Source organism: Lampetra fluviatilis, chromosome 8, assembly GCF_964198595.1.
Source record: "Lampetra fluviatilis chromosome 8, kcLamFluv1.1, whole genome shotgun sequence".
Lineage (NCBI taxonomy): Eukaryota > Metazoa > Chordata > Hyperoartia > Petromyzontiformes > Petromyzontidae > Lampetra > Lampetra fluviatilis.
Genome location: NC_136282.1, coordinates 9278752 through 9299892, shown reverse-complemented (window position 1 = coordinate 9299892; position 21141 = coordinate 9278752). Strand labels below are relative to the sequence as shown.

General features: G+C 52.0%; 1 protein-coding gene across 2 annotated transcripts in view; it reads right to left on the bottom strand.

The window, feature by feature from the left end:
- LOC144933840 (dual specificity protein phosphatase 8-like) overlaps positions 1-20723 on the bottom strand; it is a 42160-nt gene extending 21437 nt beyond the window's left edge. Inside the window, exon 1 of one of the 2 annotated variants that reach the window (XM_078859039.1) lies at positions 20126-20723. In XM_078859039.1, coding sequence (XP_078715165.1) covers positions 20126-20258 — 133 coding nt within the window. In that variant the 5' untranslated portion in view covers positions 20259-20723. Of the gene's footprint in view, positions 1-2003; positions 2307-20125 lie in introns of those variants that run through there. The other variant, XM_078859040.1, reaches the window with a different exon arrangement.
- Positions 20724-21141: the final 418 nt, after the last annotated feature.

The window sequence follows — 21141 nt, the reverse complement described above, 5'->3', positions numbered from 1 at the left end:
CAACACAAACACGTGCTCTGTTCCATATTCATACAGATGTGCGGACTGACGTATGTATACGGGCACCCATATACATGTATATGGGCACCCATGTACATGTACATTGTGCCCATATACATGTACATGGGTGCCCATATACATGTATATGGGCACCCATATACATACGGTAGCGTAACGGTTAGCACGTTGCGCAACGAACCCGGTGACCCGAGTTCGACTCCTGCCCATGGCCAATCCCATTGGTGATTATCTGAACCGGTCCTGGGCCTCCCCTAGCCTCAAATGAGCACCTGGTGCGGTTTGTAAACATCGCCACTTGGGAGACAAAGGCGGCCGGGCGTGGTGCTGGCCACCCACCCCCTCGTGTGCCGTGCCGGCCTTCATAGGTGCTCGCTAACAGCACTTGCCCCTCCAGTCTGTTAAGGCCATATGGGGGGGACTTTTGTTATTGTCTTTGCAGTGGTGCAGTGGTTAACGTGCAGCGGTACAAACCCAGAGTCCCGAGGTAGTTAGCTGCCCGTGGTTAACATCGGTGGTGAGTGGTGTCTGAACCGTATTCGGCTTCTGCCCCACCCCCCTCACCAATCCGCACTGACCAGCGTGGTGAAGTATGTGCAAAGCAACCTCCACGAGTGACATAGCAAGGGGAGGCCTCTGTTGACAGTAGAATGACAGCCCAGTAAACAATACAACATTGGGTCAACGCTGGCACGTGGTTGGAACGCCGTCTTTGGACGTTCCATGATTACTGGGAAAGGGCTTTTAATGATGAACTATTGCGTGACATGTGCGTGCAAATTCCCGAATGGAAATGATGCATTTGTGAGTGTGTGAATGAGGGTGACATAAAAAGATTCGGGAACTGGCTGTTAATAGCGGCAGCAAGCATTACTAAGTTCAGTGACAGGATGCCTAAATTAGGATGTCCATATTAAGCCGCTGGAGTTTTCGGCCATGAACCCAGAGGCAGCAGGAGAAGGGGTGACATCGCGATGGGAAAAAATCTCACTCGCGCATCTCACAGTCCGGATAAACAAAATGTCTCAGTGCCATGGGCTGGACAACTGCGCTGAGGAAAAATAACATTGTCCTCAGGTCACCGTGCCCATGTTCATTGCACAGACGTATATATGCACGCCACGTAAACAACCTTGATTGACGATGGCCAAGGCCCCGTGGCCACGTTCATGGGGCCACATCGCAACGGCAAAATAAAGACGATGATGACGACGACGGTCAGGAATTCCTCTCTGCTCCAGACCAACTTAGCGCGGCGCGTCATGCGGTTATTTACGTAGATGCGAAATTGCCTCAACCTGTATCGCCAAGCGGTACTATATATAGGCACCGGATTGATTTTTTTTTAATATCTCAAAATCTAGCGGCGAGGAGGCTTGCCGCGCATGGGCTAAAGCCTGCGGGATGTGGAACGGGGTGGGATCGAGACTGGGATCCATTAGGGAATGCTGTGCATTCCGGAGAGTGAGCTCACTGCCTTGTCGAGGAAATGTGCTGTTAAAAGTGGCGCATGACATCACGTTGGGCCCCCGTTGGGCGCTCGCAGCCATAAACGGAAACACACGGGGCGTAATTTACTGCGCGGCCGCTAAGGCGACGCTCGCACAGAAAACAGCTCTCTGTTTGGCCTCGGCCAACGGCGACCGGCGCTGACCATGCCTGGGCGTGGGAGGCGGTGGCACGAACACGAAATAATCACGCAAGCCGCGTTCGACTTTGCCGAATAACACCGCGCGCGGGCTCGCTCGCTTACGAGCCCAGACATTCCGCAAAGCGTGAAAAATGAGAGGGCACCAGCGTGCGAAAGAACGACGGCCGGAGAGAGAGAGACGTTTTCCGATCGGTCGGGTTAAGATGATGGGTCGGCGATGGCTGCGAGCGTCACCAGCCACTGCAAAGGGTCGTCTCCCTCTGGGTTGCATCACTGGTGCAGGATCGTGGCCGGGCGCGCGCACGACAGCGCGATGATCGCACGTGCAACGCACCTTGGATGTCTGCGCGGTAGAGCCTTCGCTGCCGCTTCCTTGGCTTCATCACCATCGTTGAGCGTGCAAAAAAAGAATAACTCTGGCACCACGGTTGAAGTAAAAAAAATAAATTCAAAATAAAAACAAAAGCAAACGATTATGTAAAAAAGTAATAATGGAACACCACGGCGTGGGTGCACGCACGCCTCTAAGGTCGACCCGAGCGGGGAGGAAATGGGCTGCGATGACTTTGCGACGAGAAATGAAACGGTGCATAAGCGGCCGCTGCGAGCGGCCGAGAGACAGTGCGGCGTTCTGTTCTCGCGGTCCCAAATGAGTGGTGCGAGCAGCAGCGCTCTGAGGTCATGTGCAGTGTGAGCGCACAGCGCTGAAGCGCCACCCACCCACCCGACCATTCCAACTTGCGGGCCTCCCACCCTCCCCATCCGCTCCACCCTGGATCGCGCCGCTCGGCAGCAGCAGCAGTACCGACCAAACGCAGGCTCCGACATTCTCCATCCTCAAACACATTCATCCCCTCCACCACCTCGCATTCCACGCCCCTTAGTCATGACACCAGCTTGCTTCAACTGGTACAAATCTGAAGAACGCCAGGGTCGGTCTGCTAAGGAGGGGGAGCCGTGCCCTGCCAAGACGCGGATGGGGGAGCGCGTGCCCCCCATACCCCCCCCCCCCACCACTGGCTACAGCAGCCCACCGGCGACTTGACACATCCCCGTTGGCTGATTTCACGCTGGTGGGCAAAACTAGCGCACGCTGGCACTTGCGCGCTAAATTGCTAATTTCCTTTGAAATTAAGTTCGTTCAACCACTGCCGCCGAGTGTCCCAACTTCTTCCAAGGGCCTCAAGTGCTCGAATTATTTTTTTTGCAATTGGTATTCATTACTTAATGTGAAAGCAACTGCACACATTGCTAAATGATTCAACGAAGAGTCATAGCTGGACTCGATACAACTGTGTTTTGCTTGTGAGTCAATGCAATAGTTGTTCGAATGATCCAGGCTAATGCTGAAAACGAGTCAGCACATTTTTTTTTCAATCAAACGATGAAGTCAGGTTTAAATTGGGTGAGCGAGCGAACCGGTGTGCACAACAAGAATGAAAAACAACCCGTCCGTTGAGAACCTCTATTGCACCTGCCAAGCGACTGCTGTTGCAATACCGTGTCACCTGCCCAGCCCTCCTACAAAGCCATTCCTAGGAGATTGCACAGAGGCCAGAGCCAGGCACAATTACTCAGAGCTTGAGAAGTTAAACGTTTAAGGGCCGGGCTCCGTAGACAGTGCTCCTCACACGGCAGGGAACACGGCCTCACAACTGGGAATTTCCACAAATGAGGCGACCTTACGGTGAAGATTAAAAAAACCCTCCTCGTGTGTTTGTGTGCTGAACTTCTCTCGCACCGTACCTCGCCAACCGTGCTAATCGGGGGTGCGGGAAATACAAGCTGAGGTGTAATTTTGATGGTATTCATGTGTATAGTTTTACTAAAACGTCGATTGTGTACGGTTAAGTGAGTCGGTGGTTTCACATTTACACGAAACCGAACGCAGCACCACGCCGTACCAGCACGGACGGAAAGAAAAGTCAGTTTGGGTTCATCCACCCGTCACGGAATTTTACGAGCATTTTTCGTTGATGAAGAAATAAGTTTACGCGTTCAGTGCCACTGCCACAAACACGCAGCACGCCCATACTTTACCGTCTGCTATAACAATACAAACTCCCAGTGCTTGTTTATTTTCCTCATTCTTGTATTGGCACTATTTGTTTATTTGTTTTGCGACCCGCCGTGTTTATTCGAGAGCTTGTGTTTGTTTGATCCGTAAATGAGTCCACGGAAGACAGTAAAGCTCTCCCAGCCCGATTGACTGCTGGGCACGGCTGCCAGCCAAGGATCAGGAAACAATGAGATGTCTCTGCAGCGTTATATCAAACTCGCACGGACGTGTTCTGTAAGGGAGCCCCTGCAAATTTTAACGTGGAAATCCTTGCCAGACCGTGGACCACGCTGTGAACCAATTGAGAACGTCGGTCGGTTACATTCAGTAGATGTGGAAATTTTGAGTTGCTGTACAAAGCCATGCCCAAGCAGAAGGATGGTTGCTACCTCTGCCCTTTCGTCACGACCCTTAACATTCGAAGCCTATGACCAAGTCACCTAAATGTCCTCGATTTCAGCAGATCTCAGTCGCTAAGCAGAGTTGGGCCTGACTTGGTGCCTAGGTTGGAGCATGCCGGGTGTTGTCTGCCCGGGCTGTGAAGTGGACAGGAGGATGCAGCACAGCAATGGATCCTGGAAGTTATCTGTGCAGAGCTTTAAGTGTTGCCCACTTGGGGTACTCTTATTTTGTCTCCCACATGAAGCCACGCACTCATTAATGGAATTGGCTAAACATTAGCAAAGGAGAATCCTGCTGAAAAAGTCCTCACTCAGTGCTGCCTTTCCAGCAAAATTGTTAGATTAAAAAAGTTAACTTAATTAATAATCATGAATCTAACTTAAGGACATGATTATTTTTATATATTATAATTATGAGCTCATCTGACATTTAGGCACGAATTTTCCAATAAATTGCTTTTCCTTCGATATCTGTCTTGATAGAATGTCTTCGACTGTTGGTCTGAGTGACTCATCTCAGCCCTAAATCGCTACGTCTCCTCCCTTCGTTTATAATTGCATGGGGACTGCAAACACTTTAAAAGGTGGAACAGAAACTTGGCTGATAATGTTGCCAATGACGAGCGGAGACGTAAAACTCCACTTAGATACGAGCTGCGAGCACCAAAGTCTGAACAATTTCTCCCACCGGTCGGTTGTACATAGATACTGTGTCAGAGTCGGCATCAGAATATTTGGTTATACTGGAGGAATCCGATGAGCTATGAAGCCTTTTCTCACAGATGTCCAGTGTATCAACGCTTGACACCACCACTGGCACTGTGCCAGATGCACCCCTTAATGTCGGGTTGGGAGACGGCGCCCAATAAGAATTTATAATCCACGGGAGAGGGAGGGCAGATGGTGCCTTGGATGACGCCACATCCCAGAACCAATGCTGCCTCCATCTGGGCACGTGTGATTGGTAACGCTCTCACTACAAGAAATATTCACATGTTCCACGGCACTCTTACAGACACATCTTTTTGGCCAAAAACGAAGAAGTTAAAAGGGCTTTGACAATCGTCACCCGTTCGTCACATTGGTATTCGAGCTGAATATACCACTCAGGTTTTACAGCAGTATCTCAGCGTGGCTTATTTTGTTTGCCATCATTGACGTGATGCAACGCGCCGTGTAATGCAATCTCTGCCGGCAACTACCAAAGGTACCTGGAATAAACATTTTGCCCGAAAGTCTCAAACTAGGTGGGTCATTTCACTCGACAGCTTGCAATATTATATCCGCTATTTAAAAAAAAGGCTATATTTTCTTCGTAATTGGATAATCTCGGGGTGCGTGATTAAATACTCCACTTTAAAGCTCAGAGAACCCGTACACGTGCTCGTAATTCACAGTTTTGTTCTCAATAAAGCCCAATAAAGATTAAAAAGCGACCATTCAATCACGCGTGTGCGTGCGCGCATTTCGCTATTGATTAACCCGTCCGAGCTCACGGGCTACATGACCGGCCTTTACACCGACCGCGACCATAAACGTCTCACGAGATGCCACACGCTCTCTGCCTTGTGCCTTTTTTTCGGGGGAGGGGAGGTGGTGGTGGTAGGGGGAAATTTACATTGACTCACGGGACGAGCGGGTCACCTAATCCCTAAAGCCGCTCCGTCGCGTACCCACCACGATACGGCGCCGAGCGAAGCTCAAGAACGTTCCGGACGAGCCCCGCCCTCGTCCCGCGACGCCGTGGAATGGAACGCCGGCTGAAAATATGCTCAGGCTCATTCCCCGGAGACTCCGGCCAGGTCACGGTCGGTCGTGCGCCTTCGCATCGGACGTTTCAGAGTCGCCGTAAACGCCGCGGCGGTTGGCGGTCGTCACGCTCCGACGGACTGCTGCTGAGGATGCTGATACTGATGCTGCTGCGTGCAGTTTACGCGCGCTCGCGTGAATTCATTTTGGAGTTACGCAAAGGCTATTTAGGGGCAATGGTTCGTTTTCATCGGGAAGCTTTACTCAAACTTTCGCATGGCGTTTTGTTTTCTTCTTCTTATGCTGCTGCTGCTGCGTTTCGACGTCAAAGGTCGCGCTCGTTGAACTTTGTACCGAAATGTGCTCTACCAGCCGGGGGCTCTCAATTGCACTTGACGACGCAGTACGTCATGGAGCACTTTCTGCAATGGGGCATGGGCACGTTGCGTGGGTGGCGGCGGTGGTGGTGCGCTTGCTATCTTAGCTGTTGGGCTATTCACGATTGAACGCACGAACCCCTCCAGCACACGGAAGCTCCCAGCCTGGCGAAGTGAAGGCAAGCATGCTTCGTTGGCTGCGTTGAGAGCACATGCCCTGGGAAAGGATGTAACTTGATTTTTTTTTCTAATGACACCATGCGTCATCCATTGTGTAAAAGGCCCCACCCTGAAGAGCTCATGTGCTGCAGTGGCAATTATCATTTGCATGGACGGGAAGGTTGCTACTTTCGGTGGCTTGAATGTGCCCGGGCGTGTAGGCCGCTGAGCAATAGGCAGACACGCAGAGTCCTGGTTGAATATTGTGCACTGCCAGTGGGAGAGACATTTTCCCATTTCCTCCTGCAGGGATTAAGCTTCCTCTCGCCGTCCATTTCATAGCCCTCGACCACATGCTTTAGATAAACTCCGCAATGCCGCGTGGAAACACTTGGCAATTACAGCAGTTTAGAGTTAAAGCGGCGTCAGCGGCCTCATCAGCGTTTGCAATTGCCGCATCTTGGCGCCGCAAAGCGAGATGATGCTCCGGTGGTCATTTTAAACCGCGCAGCAGGCGTCTGCAGCAGTTTCGTCGGGGTTTCTTTTCCGCGTGCGTTCGCAGCAAAGCGCGCCCAGTCGCAACTGTGCATGCCTCGACAACTAAACCCATTCCGTCATACAGCGAGGCCGTGCTCTGTTTACACGGCGATTGTGCGTGCGCCTTCTTCCTCGTGCGCGAAACACGCCTGCACACTGCGTAGCTCAAGGTTGCTCTGTCATACGAGACGGCACACTCTGTCCACTTACAATGTGCAAATAGCAACGTAAAGGGGAGCTGCGTCGGATGAAGGCCTCCTCCCCGCGCCGTGTCGGTCGCGGCGTGAGTTTGACGCTTGCCAAGTGTTGGGTTTTACCCAAGTGTTGGGTAATCGTAGGACACGGCTAACTTTAGACCGGTCAAACTTTCACCCTCTAAAAAAAAAAGACCTCAACTTGCCCATAACGTCACAGGGCTACAATCTCTCTCGATGTTGTCGGGCACGGGGCAGCGTCAGCTGCAGAGCGGTGGCGAGATCCGTCGACCTCGCTCGCACCGCTCCATCTTCGGGGCCTTCTTAAGACGCCGTCCCACCTCACCGGCCCCCCCCCTCCCTGGGTCCCGGCCCACATGATTCCCCACGCTCCCACTAGCGGCTACGCGGGGTGGGGGGGTGGGGGGCGAGCGTCGTCCCCCCCACCCCTCACCTCCCAGACGGAACCGCTCCTCGGACGGAGCCAAATTTAGCCGCGGCCGTCAATAATGATTATTGATCGCAGGGCGCGGCGGAGGTGGGGGGGGGGCTACAGGGGTGGGGGAGCTGGGAGGGGGGGCTACAGGGGTGGGGGGGCTGGGTGGGGGGGGACAGGGGTGGGGGGGGGCTACAGGGGTGGGGGGGAGCTACAGGGGTGGGGGGGAGCTACAGGGGTGGGGGGGCTGGGTGGGGGGAGCTACAGGGGTGGGGGAGCAGGGCGGGGCTACATGGGTGGGGGAGCTGGGTGGGGGGCTACAAGGGTGGGGGGGGGGCTGGGTGGGGGGGCCTTGGCGGCGTGGGACGGGTGGCGCCGTGCACCGAGCGCGCTGGAAAGGGTGACGCTGCCCCAAGACTTCCCCCAATTTTTCGGAGACTTCCTTTCCGTTTTCATTTCGCACGCGCAACTACGTCAGGGAAGCTGTCGCGCTTCCGCCTGCGCCTCATTGTGTCGACGCTAAAGGGGGGGGGGGGGCATTGAAAGCGGCGGTGCCCTTTCCCTCCCGAATATCGCTGTGTGGCTCGTCACTTCTGTGCTGCGTGAGTTGTCACTTGTGTGCTGCGTGGTTCTCCGATGTGTTTTTGGGCCATGTTGTTCGCCGCGATTAATTCAGTTCCTGGAGAAGCTCCCGACTGCGTGGAGCGAGACGTCGGACATCGTACCGAACAACCCACGGCACAAGCCGAAAACGCATCGGGTTGCCAGCTGTCGGGGTTTGACCCGGACAGTCCGGGAGTTTGCCGTCTGTGTTTTGGGTGGCAGAACTTGACTTGTACCGAGATCTGGAACTTTGCTCCGGCGTGCTGGCAACAGTTTTGACAAGTGACCTCGTCCTACTGACAACGATGTCTGGGTTTGGTCGACAATGGACAAGGTGGTAACCCTAACGGAGAGAAGAAAGAACCATTTTCCTCATCTCACTGCGGCTCGGAGGTGGCACACGCGCCCATCGAGCTTGTCAGATCGAGTCTTTTATTCGCTGTTGTATTCACTTTCCGAAAAGGTGTCTAGAAGATGAAGCTTTACGTTACTTCTTCCGGGGGCTCGGTGGGAAAAAAAAAAACGGCCGACGTTCGTGAATTGCTACGAAGCGCTCGCCCGTGGGCTGAATCGCCGAAAGTGCGTCGATTAATTTCCACACACGAGAGGGGCTCTCCGTGTTATACGGGCGTGTGCTGGTGGCGGCGGCATACGAAGCGTCTTTGCTCGGCGGTTGCTTTAAATCTCACCGTGATGTCGTCATCAGGGCAAGCTCAGCATCTCAGCCTGCACTCGGTAATCTCCCGAGCGATCCGGACCGCGTCGTCACACCGGAGCGCCGCTGTCTGCCAAGGGATGACACGTGTGTCTGTGGTCGCTCCTCATGAGCCGAAGCGTTTTGTATCTAAGTCACCCTTGGCAGCGCGCAGCGTTGCTCCGATGGCGGAGCTGACGAACGACCCCCCCCCGCCCGCCAGGCACAACAGGGCTTCCGTCCGCTGTACCCGCGCCAAACCGCGGGGGTTCTAATGTGCACCGATCGGCCGCGGCTTCCGTCCCATGGACTGCCCCCCCCCCGCCTGCCCATGCTGTTCTTCGTCTAAGTCAAACGTGTGCACGTCTGTGCACGGTTTATGCCGAGTTAGTTTGTAAACAAATAAAGGTAAAGGCGCAGCCATGCAATTGCTTCGTCAGGCCGCTGCTGGTGGTGAGGGCCTCCTCTGTAGAGCGCCCTTCTCGAGGGCTTTTGGCCTCCTCTTGCACGCCGGCGAGACGTCCCATGAGAGGTGCGAGCACCCACACTTTACCCCACCCTCCACACACCACCTGCCCATCGACTAACTGTGGTGCTCCCATTCATGCCGTGGGGTAGACAGGGGTGTGCGGATTTAGTAAACGTGCCCCTTTTTTTCGATTTAAAGCTTTCGTGACTGCAGGGATTCATCTTCTTGGTTCTTTTGGTAAAGTCACGTAGAAGGGAAATAATAAAATAAAACAAATAAAACATAATAAAATAATACAATTCTCACGACGTTTCGGCCACAACGCAAGCAGCCGTCCTCAGGTGAAGAACAGGTCTGTCATTCAGACGCTGTCTTTCCTACAGACCTGTTCTTCACCTGAGGACGGCTGCTTGCGTTGTGGCCGAAACGTCGTGAGAATTGTATTATTTTATTATGTTTTATTTTTATTATTCTATTATCTCCCTTCTACATGACTTTACCGAAAGAACCAAGAAGATATGCTCCTTTTTGTTTGCTGCGGCGACGGGAAATCGATACAGCGACCTCTGGATGATTTAAGCAGGAGTGACATCGATGATTCGGGTTGCATACATCGAGCACGAAGGTTAATTCCAGTGTCAGAGCATTAGGCGCACGAAGGTGGCAAAATGCGGGCGTGCAGTGCGAGGCTCCCTCTGGTGCCCTACCGCCGTGCCCCTCCCCCCCTCCTCCTCCTCCTCCCTGGGAGTATGAAAGTGAAAGCAAAAGGGCAAGAGGAAGACAAAGGCGGACATGGTGGTCGGATGACATCGAGGAGTGGACCCCGCTCAGCAGAGGAAGTGCTGCTATATGCGTTGACCAGTCGACCTCCGAACCCGGAGCCGACACAGATAGACGGAGTGCTCGTTATGCCTTTACGTATTGCCCAACTGATAATTCAAATTGTATTCAAGCAAATTACGTACGACGATGAGAGGTGGAGGGAGTGGTCGCGCAGTGGCTATCTCACTGCTCGTTACGAACCAAATGAGTACGAGTCCGTTTCCCAGCCACGCCTAACTTCGAACGCCGAGTGATATCCGAACCGATTTTGTGGCTCACTATCGAGCTCACAAACTATTTAACGAACACTTTTTTTATTCTACCAGGAAGGCCAACTGAGCTTTATAGCTCTTTTCAGAAGCGACCTGGCCACAAATGACAGCTCAACGAAGTGGGCTTATCGTGTGGAATTTCATAGCAGCCAAAATCAACACGACCACGGGAAGAGAGACACGCAAACTCCAAATATACAGCAGGCGTCAGGGTCGGGATCAAACCCACGACTTCCTGTATACCAGGCGAGGTAGTTAACATCTCGCCACCGTGCCTTCACCAACCCACAATGGCCAGTGTGGGTAAGTAAGTACGGCCAAACAACCCCAATGACCAACACCGTGTCGGGAGGCATTCAGTGCAGCAGCGGATTGGAACAAAAATATGGGCGGTAGTGGCGGTGGGGGGAGGGAGAAAGTCAAAATTCACTGCAACCGCCAGTGATGAGACTGAGGTGGGAGTGAGCATGTTGGAACCTGACTATGCGCTGTGTATTTACTATCTTGCCATACATCATTTCCCTTTAAAGTTCACCCGAGTGATTTATTTCAGGAAGCAGTGTGAAACCAGTTACATGCGGCTGGCCGTTTGTGTGTGTGATCATGTGGTTCCGTTGTTACACACCCCACCCCCTGTTGTGTGTTTTGGAAAAAAATTGCTTCTGCAGGACCCCCGACCTTTCTACCTCATTGTACGTGGGTGACCACAAGGGCTTGCCAGGTGTTGTAGGCTGGGACTACGCGGTGGTTAGGAGATGGTGACGCTGAGTGGCACCCTCGTCCTATGTGTGGGTTGGTTTTTCCCAGCTTCCCCTGTGTTTCCTCCAAAATGAGACCCAAACATTCGTTAATGAATTTGGCCAAACATCCCAACGTAGGACCCTCCTGAAAAAATATTGAGACTCAATGAGGCTTTCCTCGGTAAATTATTGGAACTTTTAGAAATGTAGTTTAATTCATTACTATAATCGGACCTCCGAACTTCTTTCGCAGGTATGGTGCAATTAAGAAAACCCCAACATGATAATTAACTTGAATTTAATTTTCTGTTATCAGTTGAATCCCTCGTACATGACATGTATATCTCTTTGTCATTCCACTGCTGGATGAATGGCTCTCCACGCCCACGCTTCACGCTCTTCAGTACAGATTGGTGAAGCGCTGAAGCAAAACTCAAACTCAGGTCTCCGGGATCATGGTGTGATGCACTAACTACCGTGCCATCTCTCCATCCCTTCCACTGGCTTATTCAATGTGATTTAACCGGTGTGTTTAATTTAACATGAACAGGATACGCGATCTCATAGCGTCAATTAATAACTCCCGTTGCACGAACCCCCACCCCCTTCCTTTCTCTCGAGCCTCATCAGCGTTGGTGAAATAATGCCACTTGTAAAATGCTCAATTACGACCCCATTTACATTTCCATCTGTTCAACGCTGACCTCCCACCCTCCCCGTCTTTCAGGAGCCGCACCCGAGCCACACGCAAAGGGTGAACGCGTGGAACCCATCCCCCTGACGCTCCCCACAAATAGGGTCACTGTGTGGTGGTCGCTTTACTGGAGAGGCGAGGTTTTTGGCTGCCGACAAAACCCAATTTGCACGTTTGCAGTGACGCTGCCCACACAGCTCACGGCCCTCCTCCTAATTCCCTGCCAACCGAATCGTGGTCTCACCACCACCCCCAGTACAGCCGTGCTGTCATCACCCAGCACTGTTTATTTATTTATTTAAATATCAAGCTCATCTGTCCTCGAGCACTGTCACATGACATTCCATCCTTTAAGAAACCCCACCGCCCTCTATCCCCCCTGTGACCGAATTGTTAAGGATTCGTGCCATCCCGTCTAAATCCTTCACGAATCCCAATTTCTTCAGCTCTCCCAACCTCCTCCTCCCCTTCCCTCCCTGGATCCACCCACTCACCCCCGCCCCCCACTCACCCCCTCCCAAGCAAGCCCTTCACAGTTCTACCCTTTTGTTACGTCTCGGGCACGGCAGCTGGCAAACATAGACCGGGCGAGACGCACACCCCCCACCCCCCAAAAAAAAAACCCAGGATTTAAATGGAACTCTTGAATCGAGCCTCTGATCAGAATGCCCCTTTCACATTTTAAGCGCTGCCCTTTTATTAGCAGAATGCAAATCTGCGCGGTGCCATCTGCATTTGGTGAGACGCACCTGCCCCGCCCTCCTCTCGAAGGCAATTTGTTTTGGTCCAAAGAGAAAAAAAACCCGAAAGGGTCTTGAACTTGCGAGGTTCGCGAACGGGAGCTGTTTGTCGCCCAATGGCCATTGTTTTGGTGGGAGGCAGCGAGGGTGGATTGCGTTGCCTCAACTTGGCCGGCTATAACACTATTGTTGCTCGGCAGATACAATAATATCCCGCTTCACCTCGGAAGACTAAACTGCCAGACCCACATTCCAATCTTCGCCAGAGGTTAACAGGATCTGTGCTAACTCGACACCTGCTGGGCTACGTGTTAAAACACATTCTGAGTTTGGGGAAAATGTTCCCCACGTTCAGCGCAGCACGACAGTCGAAAACCTCCCCGCGCCGGTTAGGCGCGCAGGGCACTGACATCTTAGCCGACGTGTCAGATTGTTTTTGTTTTACCAAAAAAGTTTACGCGTCAACGAACCAACGAGTGTGGAGGAAGTCTAACGCCCGACCCGCTTGCGAAATGTCAGATATGAGGTCTTGTGAGCAGACCGCTTACAGCAAACATTCCTCAGTCTCGAGCCCCTTCACAAGAGAAAACTGCGCCGCAGCATTGCCCGCACGCATTCCTTCCCGCAATACCTGCACTACAATGCCCCCCCCCTCCCCCCTTACCCCCCCCCTCACCGCCCCTCCCCCCTCACCGCCCCTCCCCCCCACCGCCCCTCCCCTCTCACCCCCCCTCACCGCCCCTCCCCCTCACCGCCCCCCCTCACCGCCCCTCCCCCCTCACCGCCCCCCCCCTCACCCCCCCTCACCGCCCCTCCCCCCTCACCGCCCCTCCCCCCTCACCGCCCCTCCCCCCTCACCGCTGTAAACACGCATCAGACAACACCACAACGACTCGTTTAACGCGTAGGCTTTCGCGACCAATATTATTTCATAATACGGGTTTTGTTGTTGTTGTTATAAATGCTGTGGGTTTACAACTCCACCGGTGTGCTGGAGTAGTAACGAATCGGCACTTTTTGTTTACGCGACAAACCTTACGAATTGGCTGTGTCGGGTGGTGGTGGGTCAACGACACATTTATATTGACGCGATCTAACCCAAAAAAAAACCTTTATTATGAACACAACGCTACTCTGCCACAATCCCAGCAGTGTTGTTCAACGCGCTGCCCAAGCACACGCACGAAAGCACACACACAAAGGCAAAGATCCCCCGTATAGCTGTAACAACTGTTGGGGCAAGTGCTGTTAGCGAGCACCTATGAAGGCCGACACGGCACTCTAGGGGGTGGCTAGCAAGCCCCAGTGGCGATGTTTACACACTGCAGCAGGTACTCATTTTGGGCTGGTTCGACCTAGGGGAGGCCCAGGACCGGTTCAGATAATCGTCACTTGTTGGCGGGAATCGGGTCATGGTGTTCGTAGCACAGCGCACTAACCACTACGCTACCGCTCCTCTTGCACACACACACAATCTCACAAACATACACAAACTGCCTGAATGTAGGCCACTGTTCAAGTTCCCCGGTTTAATCCAAGTCGCGCACTGTATGCTCATTGAGATCGCTTTTTGTACACGCAACGCAAAGCTGTTTAGACCCATAAACATTGACATGTCTCGGACCGTGTCCGTGAGCACAAGGCTGATCTAAACACGGTAGGACCAATACTTCTGCCGTGGCTGATCATTATTTTAATGCGGCTGGCTCACACGAAATTGATTTCTCTAAGACGATGGTACTTTTCAAGCCTACTGGCTATCAACAAAGATTCGTTCATGAAGCGGTCCATATATACAGACACAATTTCAACCGAGAGGATGGTTATAAGCTCAGCAATCATTGGAAAGATGTCATCAACCTATTTGGGTCATGACTTGATTTGTGTTTTCTTGTCAATCTCCACCGTCAGCAGTGTGGGTGTGTGGAGCGAGGTGCAATGATTGCCTGGCGGCCCTCTGATTAGTGTACACCCACTGCAGGTGTCGGGGTTTTCTCCGACTTTAACATTAGCTGCCCCGCCCATGCTGCTGACACACTTGGGCTATGCCCATCTCTAAACCTTTATAAACAGCTTGCCTTGAGAGGCTAACCCCCCTTTTCCTGACGACGACCGCTTTGTGTTGTGATCGAAACGTCGTGGTTTTTGTTTTTTAATTTTTTATTAAATTTTTATTACTGAAAGAACCAGAATAAGTCTACATTATAGATTGCCAGTGCGCTCACTCAGGTTAAGAACCAGGCTACAGTCTGCATCATAGACTGCCAGTACGCTCACTCAGTTTAATAACCAATGCTAGAGTCTACATTATAGACTGCCAATACGCTCACCAGCTTAAAAACCAGGCTATAGTCTGCATTATAGACTGCCAGTACACTCACCAAACTTGATTACCAGGCTACAGTCCACATTAGAGATTGCCAGTACACCTACTCCGATTAAAAACCAGGCTACAGCCCACATTAGTTTTTAATTATTGTTTTTATTGTTTATTTTATTTGTATTCACTTTATTATTTTTTCTTCTATCTATGTGACTTTGCCGAAAGAACCAAAGAACATTGACAATTGTGTCAAAGGAACTTGTTTGCATCTTTTACGAGCTTAGCGCTGCCCCATGGATTTAGCGTGGCCCAGCAATGCCCTCCTGCCGTGGAATATCATCATAAAACGGGGTTTGCAAATCTTTCAAAAAATATTGTTTTCATTGCTGTGCGCATATGGATCTGTCTGTGGTTTTGAATGTCTAAATATTAGTTTCTTTTCAAGGCTTTAGGCCAAAGATGACGGTAAATGGCGTGAACTTAAACAAGACATGACTTTTAATAAACTATACAGGTGATAATTGCTAAGAGTAGGCCGGCTTTTAGAAAGCACACACGCAACATGACGTAATTGGTGGGTTTTACAATGAAGGGGGTTTAAAGTGTAAGAGTGTTCACAATCCAAAGTTAGTACCTTTCCCCTCTCCCCGCACCCCCACTATTATAATGATCGCGGCTACAATGCAACATACGCTGCTTTCATAAGAACTTGATGGAAGCATAATGGAGATCCACATAGGTGGGACAAAGTCATTGTTATGCAAGTCCAAGTCGAGTCGCAAGTCATCAAATTCATGACTCGAGTCTGACTCGAGTCCAAGTCACATGACTCGAGTCCACATCTCATAGGTGGGACAAAGTCATTGTTATGCAAGTCCAAGTCGAGTCGCAAGTCATCAAATTCATGACTCGAGTCTGACTCGAGTCCAAGTCACATGACTCGAGTCCACATCTCATAGGTGGGACAAAGTCATTGTTATGCAAGTCCAAGTCGAGTCGCAAGTCATCAAATTCATGACTCGAGTCTGACTCGAGTCCAAGTCACATGACTCGAGTCCACATCTCATAGGTGGGACAAAGTCATTGTTATGCAAGTCCAAGTCGAGTCGCAAGTCATCAAATTCATGACTCGAGTCTGACTCGAGTCCAAGTCACATGACTCGAGTCCACATCTCATAGGTGGGACAAAGTCATTGTTATGCAAGTCCAAGTCGAGTCGCAAGTCATCAAATTCATGACTCGAGTCTGACTCGAGTCCAAGTCACATGACTCGAGTCCACATCTCATAGGTGGGACAAAGTCATTGTTATGCAAGTCCAAGTCGAGTCGCAAGTCATCAAATTCATGACTCGAGTCTGACTCGAGTCCAAGTCACATGACTCGAGTCCACACCTCTGGAGATCCACACTTTACATAATCGGCATCATTGTAGTCGGCTCACAAAGACAATCATTTACATCATCGGGCCCCTGAGTTTAAAGTTTGCCGATAACGAGGTGCCTCGGTTCAGGCTGCTGCGTGCTGTTGTCCCGCCGAAAGTTTAAACACAAAACTTTTAGATCACAAAAAAACTAGCAGAAGGCTTTGCGTACAGCGGCATTGCACAGAGACTCTCTTCCCCACACTCTCCGCCTGGCATATTGACGCGCGTACACGTTCAAAACACGCGCACCTCAGGGGATATTCCACACCTCTGCACACTTTCATTTTCTACAAATGCCATAGGTTACAGGTTTTTTTTTAAATACCCCCAAAAGAACGATAAACCAATTCAAACAAAGTTACGTGTTGAGAGACCCACATCGATCGCCAGTCAACACAGAGGGGCCTTTTTTTACTGCCACCACAGCACAGTGGCTCGTGCACGGCACGTGAACCCTGTAGGCCTTGAACCCTGCAAATCCTGAGTTGGATTCCCGGCTATGGCTAACATCTGATATATTAACTGATACTGCCCCCCCCCCAAGCCCCTCACTTCAGCAAAGCCGCACTGAAAGGCGGTGGTGAAGTATGGTCAAACACGCGTGACTGACTCAGAGTGAGAAGAAGAACAAGGCCTTCATCCACCACTGGACACACGTGATTATTTTACTGCCATGTGATGGCGGTTTCATTATGAAGCCCTGCGGAGGGAACAAGTTGCACACACCCTTGGCCAATGCTCGCACATAGTACATTCGTATAGTACTACCTTCATACACTGGCAGTGGTGCAAAAAAGCACGGCCAACAAAAACATCAACACATCTCGTCAATGATAATGCCTTAAAAATTACTCAAATCAGTGCCGTTTCAGGCAATGGGCATTCTTCATAGACCATAAACAGAGCCAAAGAGGTGGTTAACGAGGGGTCAGAGAATGCACCAAACACCATGGGGGGGGGGGGGGGCTGATGATAACCAGTTGTGAGATGGGCATATGAAGTTACCCGCACCAGACGAATCATTCAACGATAAAAATAATGACGAAACAAACTGATTTACATCAAAATATAAATTGTAAAGTTTCATTCGCAACAGGCCTCGCGATGTTAAGCGCAGTCTCCAACCCTCATAACTCAACATCTCTTGCCTCTTGTTTGTGTGCTATGATAAAAGGCTCAATTTTTGGAAAACGTCACTGATTATATCTTTTAAGGCTGGGTTGTTTACGAGTGTGCTGACTTTTTTACGTATTTATAAATAACCACGGCCCTTTGCCAATCCACTGGTGGGTGAAAGCCTCTCCACGCCATCCCAATCACGTGGGCTGTTTGAGACGTCACTATCGTGGTTCGTAGGGGGGGGGGGTGTTATAAGTCGATGGCACGGACTGCTTCAAGGTAACACCGCAGCGTTCGCTCTGATCGGGATGCGAACTCGGGCGGCGGGGTTCAAAGTGCAGCTCGATTACGTCACCGCTGGACTTTCACCCAGCGCAGACTTGTGCGCGGGGACCTCAACAAAGGGGCCCTAAAAAGAATAAACATCACCGCCACAAACACAAAAGTACACACAGCGAAAGGAGATGGAGCGAGCTAAGGTGGATGTTTGCATCGTGTGGGATCGTCAGATGGGGGGGGGGCATGGCAAGGCCTTCACCCAGCGGTGGATTGACTACACAGTAGCCCATCAGCCTATTGGCCACATCGGAGTTGGCACCGACGCTTTTCAAAGCAGCGTCTGTCCAAGGCATGGCAACCACAAAACACTCCGTATCGGGTTTCGACTCCTTCTGAGTCTCATCAGCAGTGCTCTCTGCCAGATGCCAGTGGCAACGTTGAGACCCAGTCCGCGAGTTCGCGATCAATTAACCTGCAGAGCTGAAACATGAGTGACGTCAATGGGCAGAGGTGACGAGGGCCCATCACTCAGCTGCAATAAACAACACAAAGAAGCGGACGTCCGCAGCGGTTTACCGAAGGAGAACAAATCCCGATTTAAAGCTTTCGTGACTGCAGGGATTCATCTTCTTGGTTCTTTCGGTAAAGTCACGTAGAAGGGAAATAATAAAATTAAACATAATAAAATACAATGTTTTATTTTTATTATTTTATTATTTCCCTTCTATGTGACTTTACCGAAAGAACCAAGAAGATGAATCCCTGCAGTCACGAAAGCTTTAAATCGAAATTCATGTTGCATGTGTACACGCACGTGTATGGTCTTCCCGTGTCAATCTGCCGCGACGCGCCGTTCGCCGGGGTTAATTGACCGCAACATCGTCAGTCGGTTTGTGTGTAAGTTCGGCAGCATAGTGCGGTATTCGAGTCGTGGAATATTGCGACGGTAATGGGTAATGCGTTAGATGCACAAGCACGTGGCCACGGTCTAAAGTACAACCGTGTAGGATTTCGCAGATATTTAAAGCACACCGGGCAATTATAATACTACTACTACTACATTACTGTGCATGAGCGAGATCCACTCCATCCAGCAGTAGAGTGACAACGGCTACAGCTGATAATTGTACGAATATACAACGTAAAACGGCCTACATTGGGCCCATTAAGCTCACGTCGTACATTAAGTCTGCCCGCGTGGGTGAAGGCGCAGTCGTGCAATTGCCTGCTCCCGCCACTGCTGACGGAAGCGCCTCCACTCGGGAGAAAGCTCAATGGGGTCTCTGAGAGTGAGTGAGTGATTGTGTGTGTGACCCACGCTCACACGCCGGCCAGACGTTTTAGGATTGGGAATTAGCAACACCGCATGGCGGTCCTGCCCACAGGACGAATCCGTGCGTGGAGTTACGCACCCATTGAGAGTGGCTGCGGAGAAAGGGCCACATTCATTGCACTCCGTATGTCAGAATCCCGGCGGATTTCATCGGGGTGCGAGTGAAATTATGCACGCGAGCGTGGCGATTAGCCGCGACTCCTTACACTTGTGGAGCACTCTGAGACGCGGGTAAGAGGGTGTTTACAAAGTGGTTGTTGTTGTTGTAAAACAGCGGTGACACTGGTGACTTCAGCTGATGGGGGTGCAAGTACGTGCGTGGGTGTTTGTCCGTGGCTATGTGCGTTTGTGTGTGGCTGTGTGTGTCTTAAATCGTGTTTTTTTTAGGACGACTCAGCCTCATCTGAGTGCAACCTGTGCGATGTGTAAACATCGCCACTGGGGAGACAAAGGCGGCCGGGCGTGGTGCTGTCCACCTTCACCCCCTCCGTGTGCCGTGCCGGCCTTCAAAGGTGCTGCTACTCGCTAGCAGCACTTCCCTACAACACGGGGGATCTTTGTATTGAAATCATCGTCGTTGAGCGCAAGCACAGAGGTCGAGAAATCCCCGAGCGGCGAGCAACAAACAGCACGACCGACGGTGTCCTCGACAAGAGTTAAACACGGTTCGTTCAACACAGCGACATTAACACACCAACTTGGGAAAAGAGAGTGAGAAAAGAGCGTTGCGTGTGACTCCGTGTGTGCGTGCGAATGCTGTTCGTGTGTCAACGCGAGTTTCCTCGCCGTGTGGATGTGAAGAGGCACGCGCCTGTGTGCAGCCCGCGTGTGCGTGCGTGCGGCGTGAACGCCGTGGGTTTGTGCGGCTGCGTTCGTGAATGTGGCCGTCCTGGAGTGCGCGTGCGAATGTGCGAATGCGTGTGACCGTCCGCGAAGTGTCGAGAGTACACGTGTGGCCAGCGTCCTCGGTCGGCACGCTGCAACCAACCACGACCATCACACACCGACTCCATCATCATCATCACGGTCGTACCTGCACACAGCTTGAGACCTTTCTTCCTCTTGGCCGAACAAGACATGCTCCTCACCGGAACGCTGCTCTGACCCTCACCGCAGTTGACCATTCTCCTGGGCGAGCCAAGCACGCTACCCGCATCTGACTGCATCCAGATCCTCACTAATCTCTCACTCACTCACTCTCTCTGTCTCTTGCAGGTGTGATGCTGGGCGAGTCTACGACCGACTTGTCTATGGATAATACAACACGCGCACACTCTCTCTCTCAGACTGCCCGTCTATCTTAGCTGTGGGCTACCAACGCCTATCTAGAAACAGCCCCAACAACAACAACAATGGCCTGCTCCTTCTCGTTGCGCGCGCAGTGGAGCCGCGCGCGTGTGCGGACGGAGCCGACGTCTCGACGCAGGGGACGGGCTGTGCGGAGTCGTGGTGAGCCGAGTGGGTTCAGTGGTGGTCGTGGTGGTGGGGGGGGTGAAACCATCCCAGCTGGCGGAGCCATTACATCACCGCCGCTTCATCCATGATGTCATTCGGGGCGGGCTGCGGCGGAGCCCATTGGGCAGCAGGGGTCGACTTAGCGAGGATCAGCCACGGGCGGGGAGGAGGGGGGCGTGGAGCGACCCGGGCAGGCAGGCGATGATGTCACCTCTGGCCGCTAATAAGGTCATTGGTGGCCTGTGACAAAGGCAAAGGTCCCCCGTGTAGCCCTCGGCAGACGGTTAGCGGCGGGCAGGGGGGGGGGTGTTTAGATGCGCGCCTTTGAAGGCGCACGGCGGGGTTGGGGTTGGAGAGCAACCACACCCGGCCGCCTTTGTCTCCCCCAGTGATGATGTTAAGCCCACCGCGCCAGGTACTCGTTCGAGGCTGAGTCGACTTAGGGACAGGAGCAGGACCGGTTCGGATAATACGTCACCGTGGTGTTGGCCGTGAGCCGTAGCGCGGCGCGCTAACCGCTACACCACCGCTCCCCACAAGACAAAGACTCCCCGTATAGCCTTAACAGACTGTAGGGGCAAGTGCTGTTAGCGA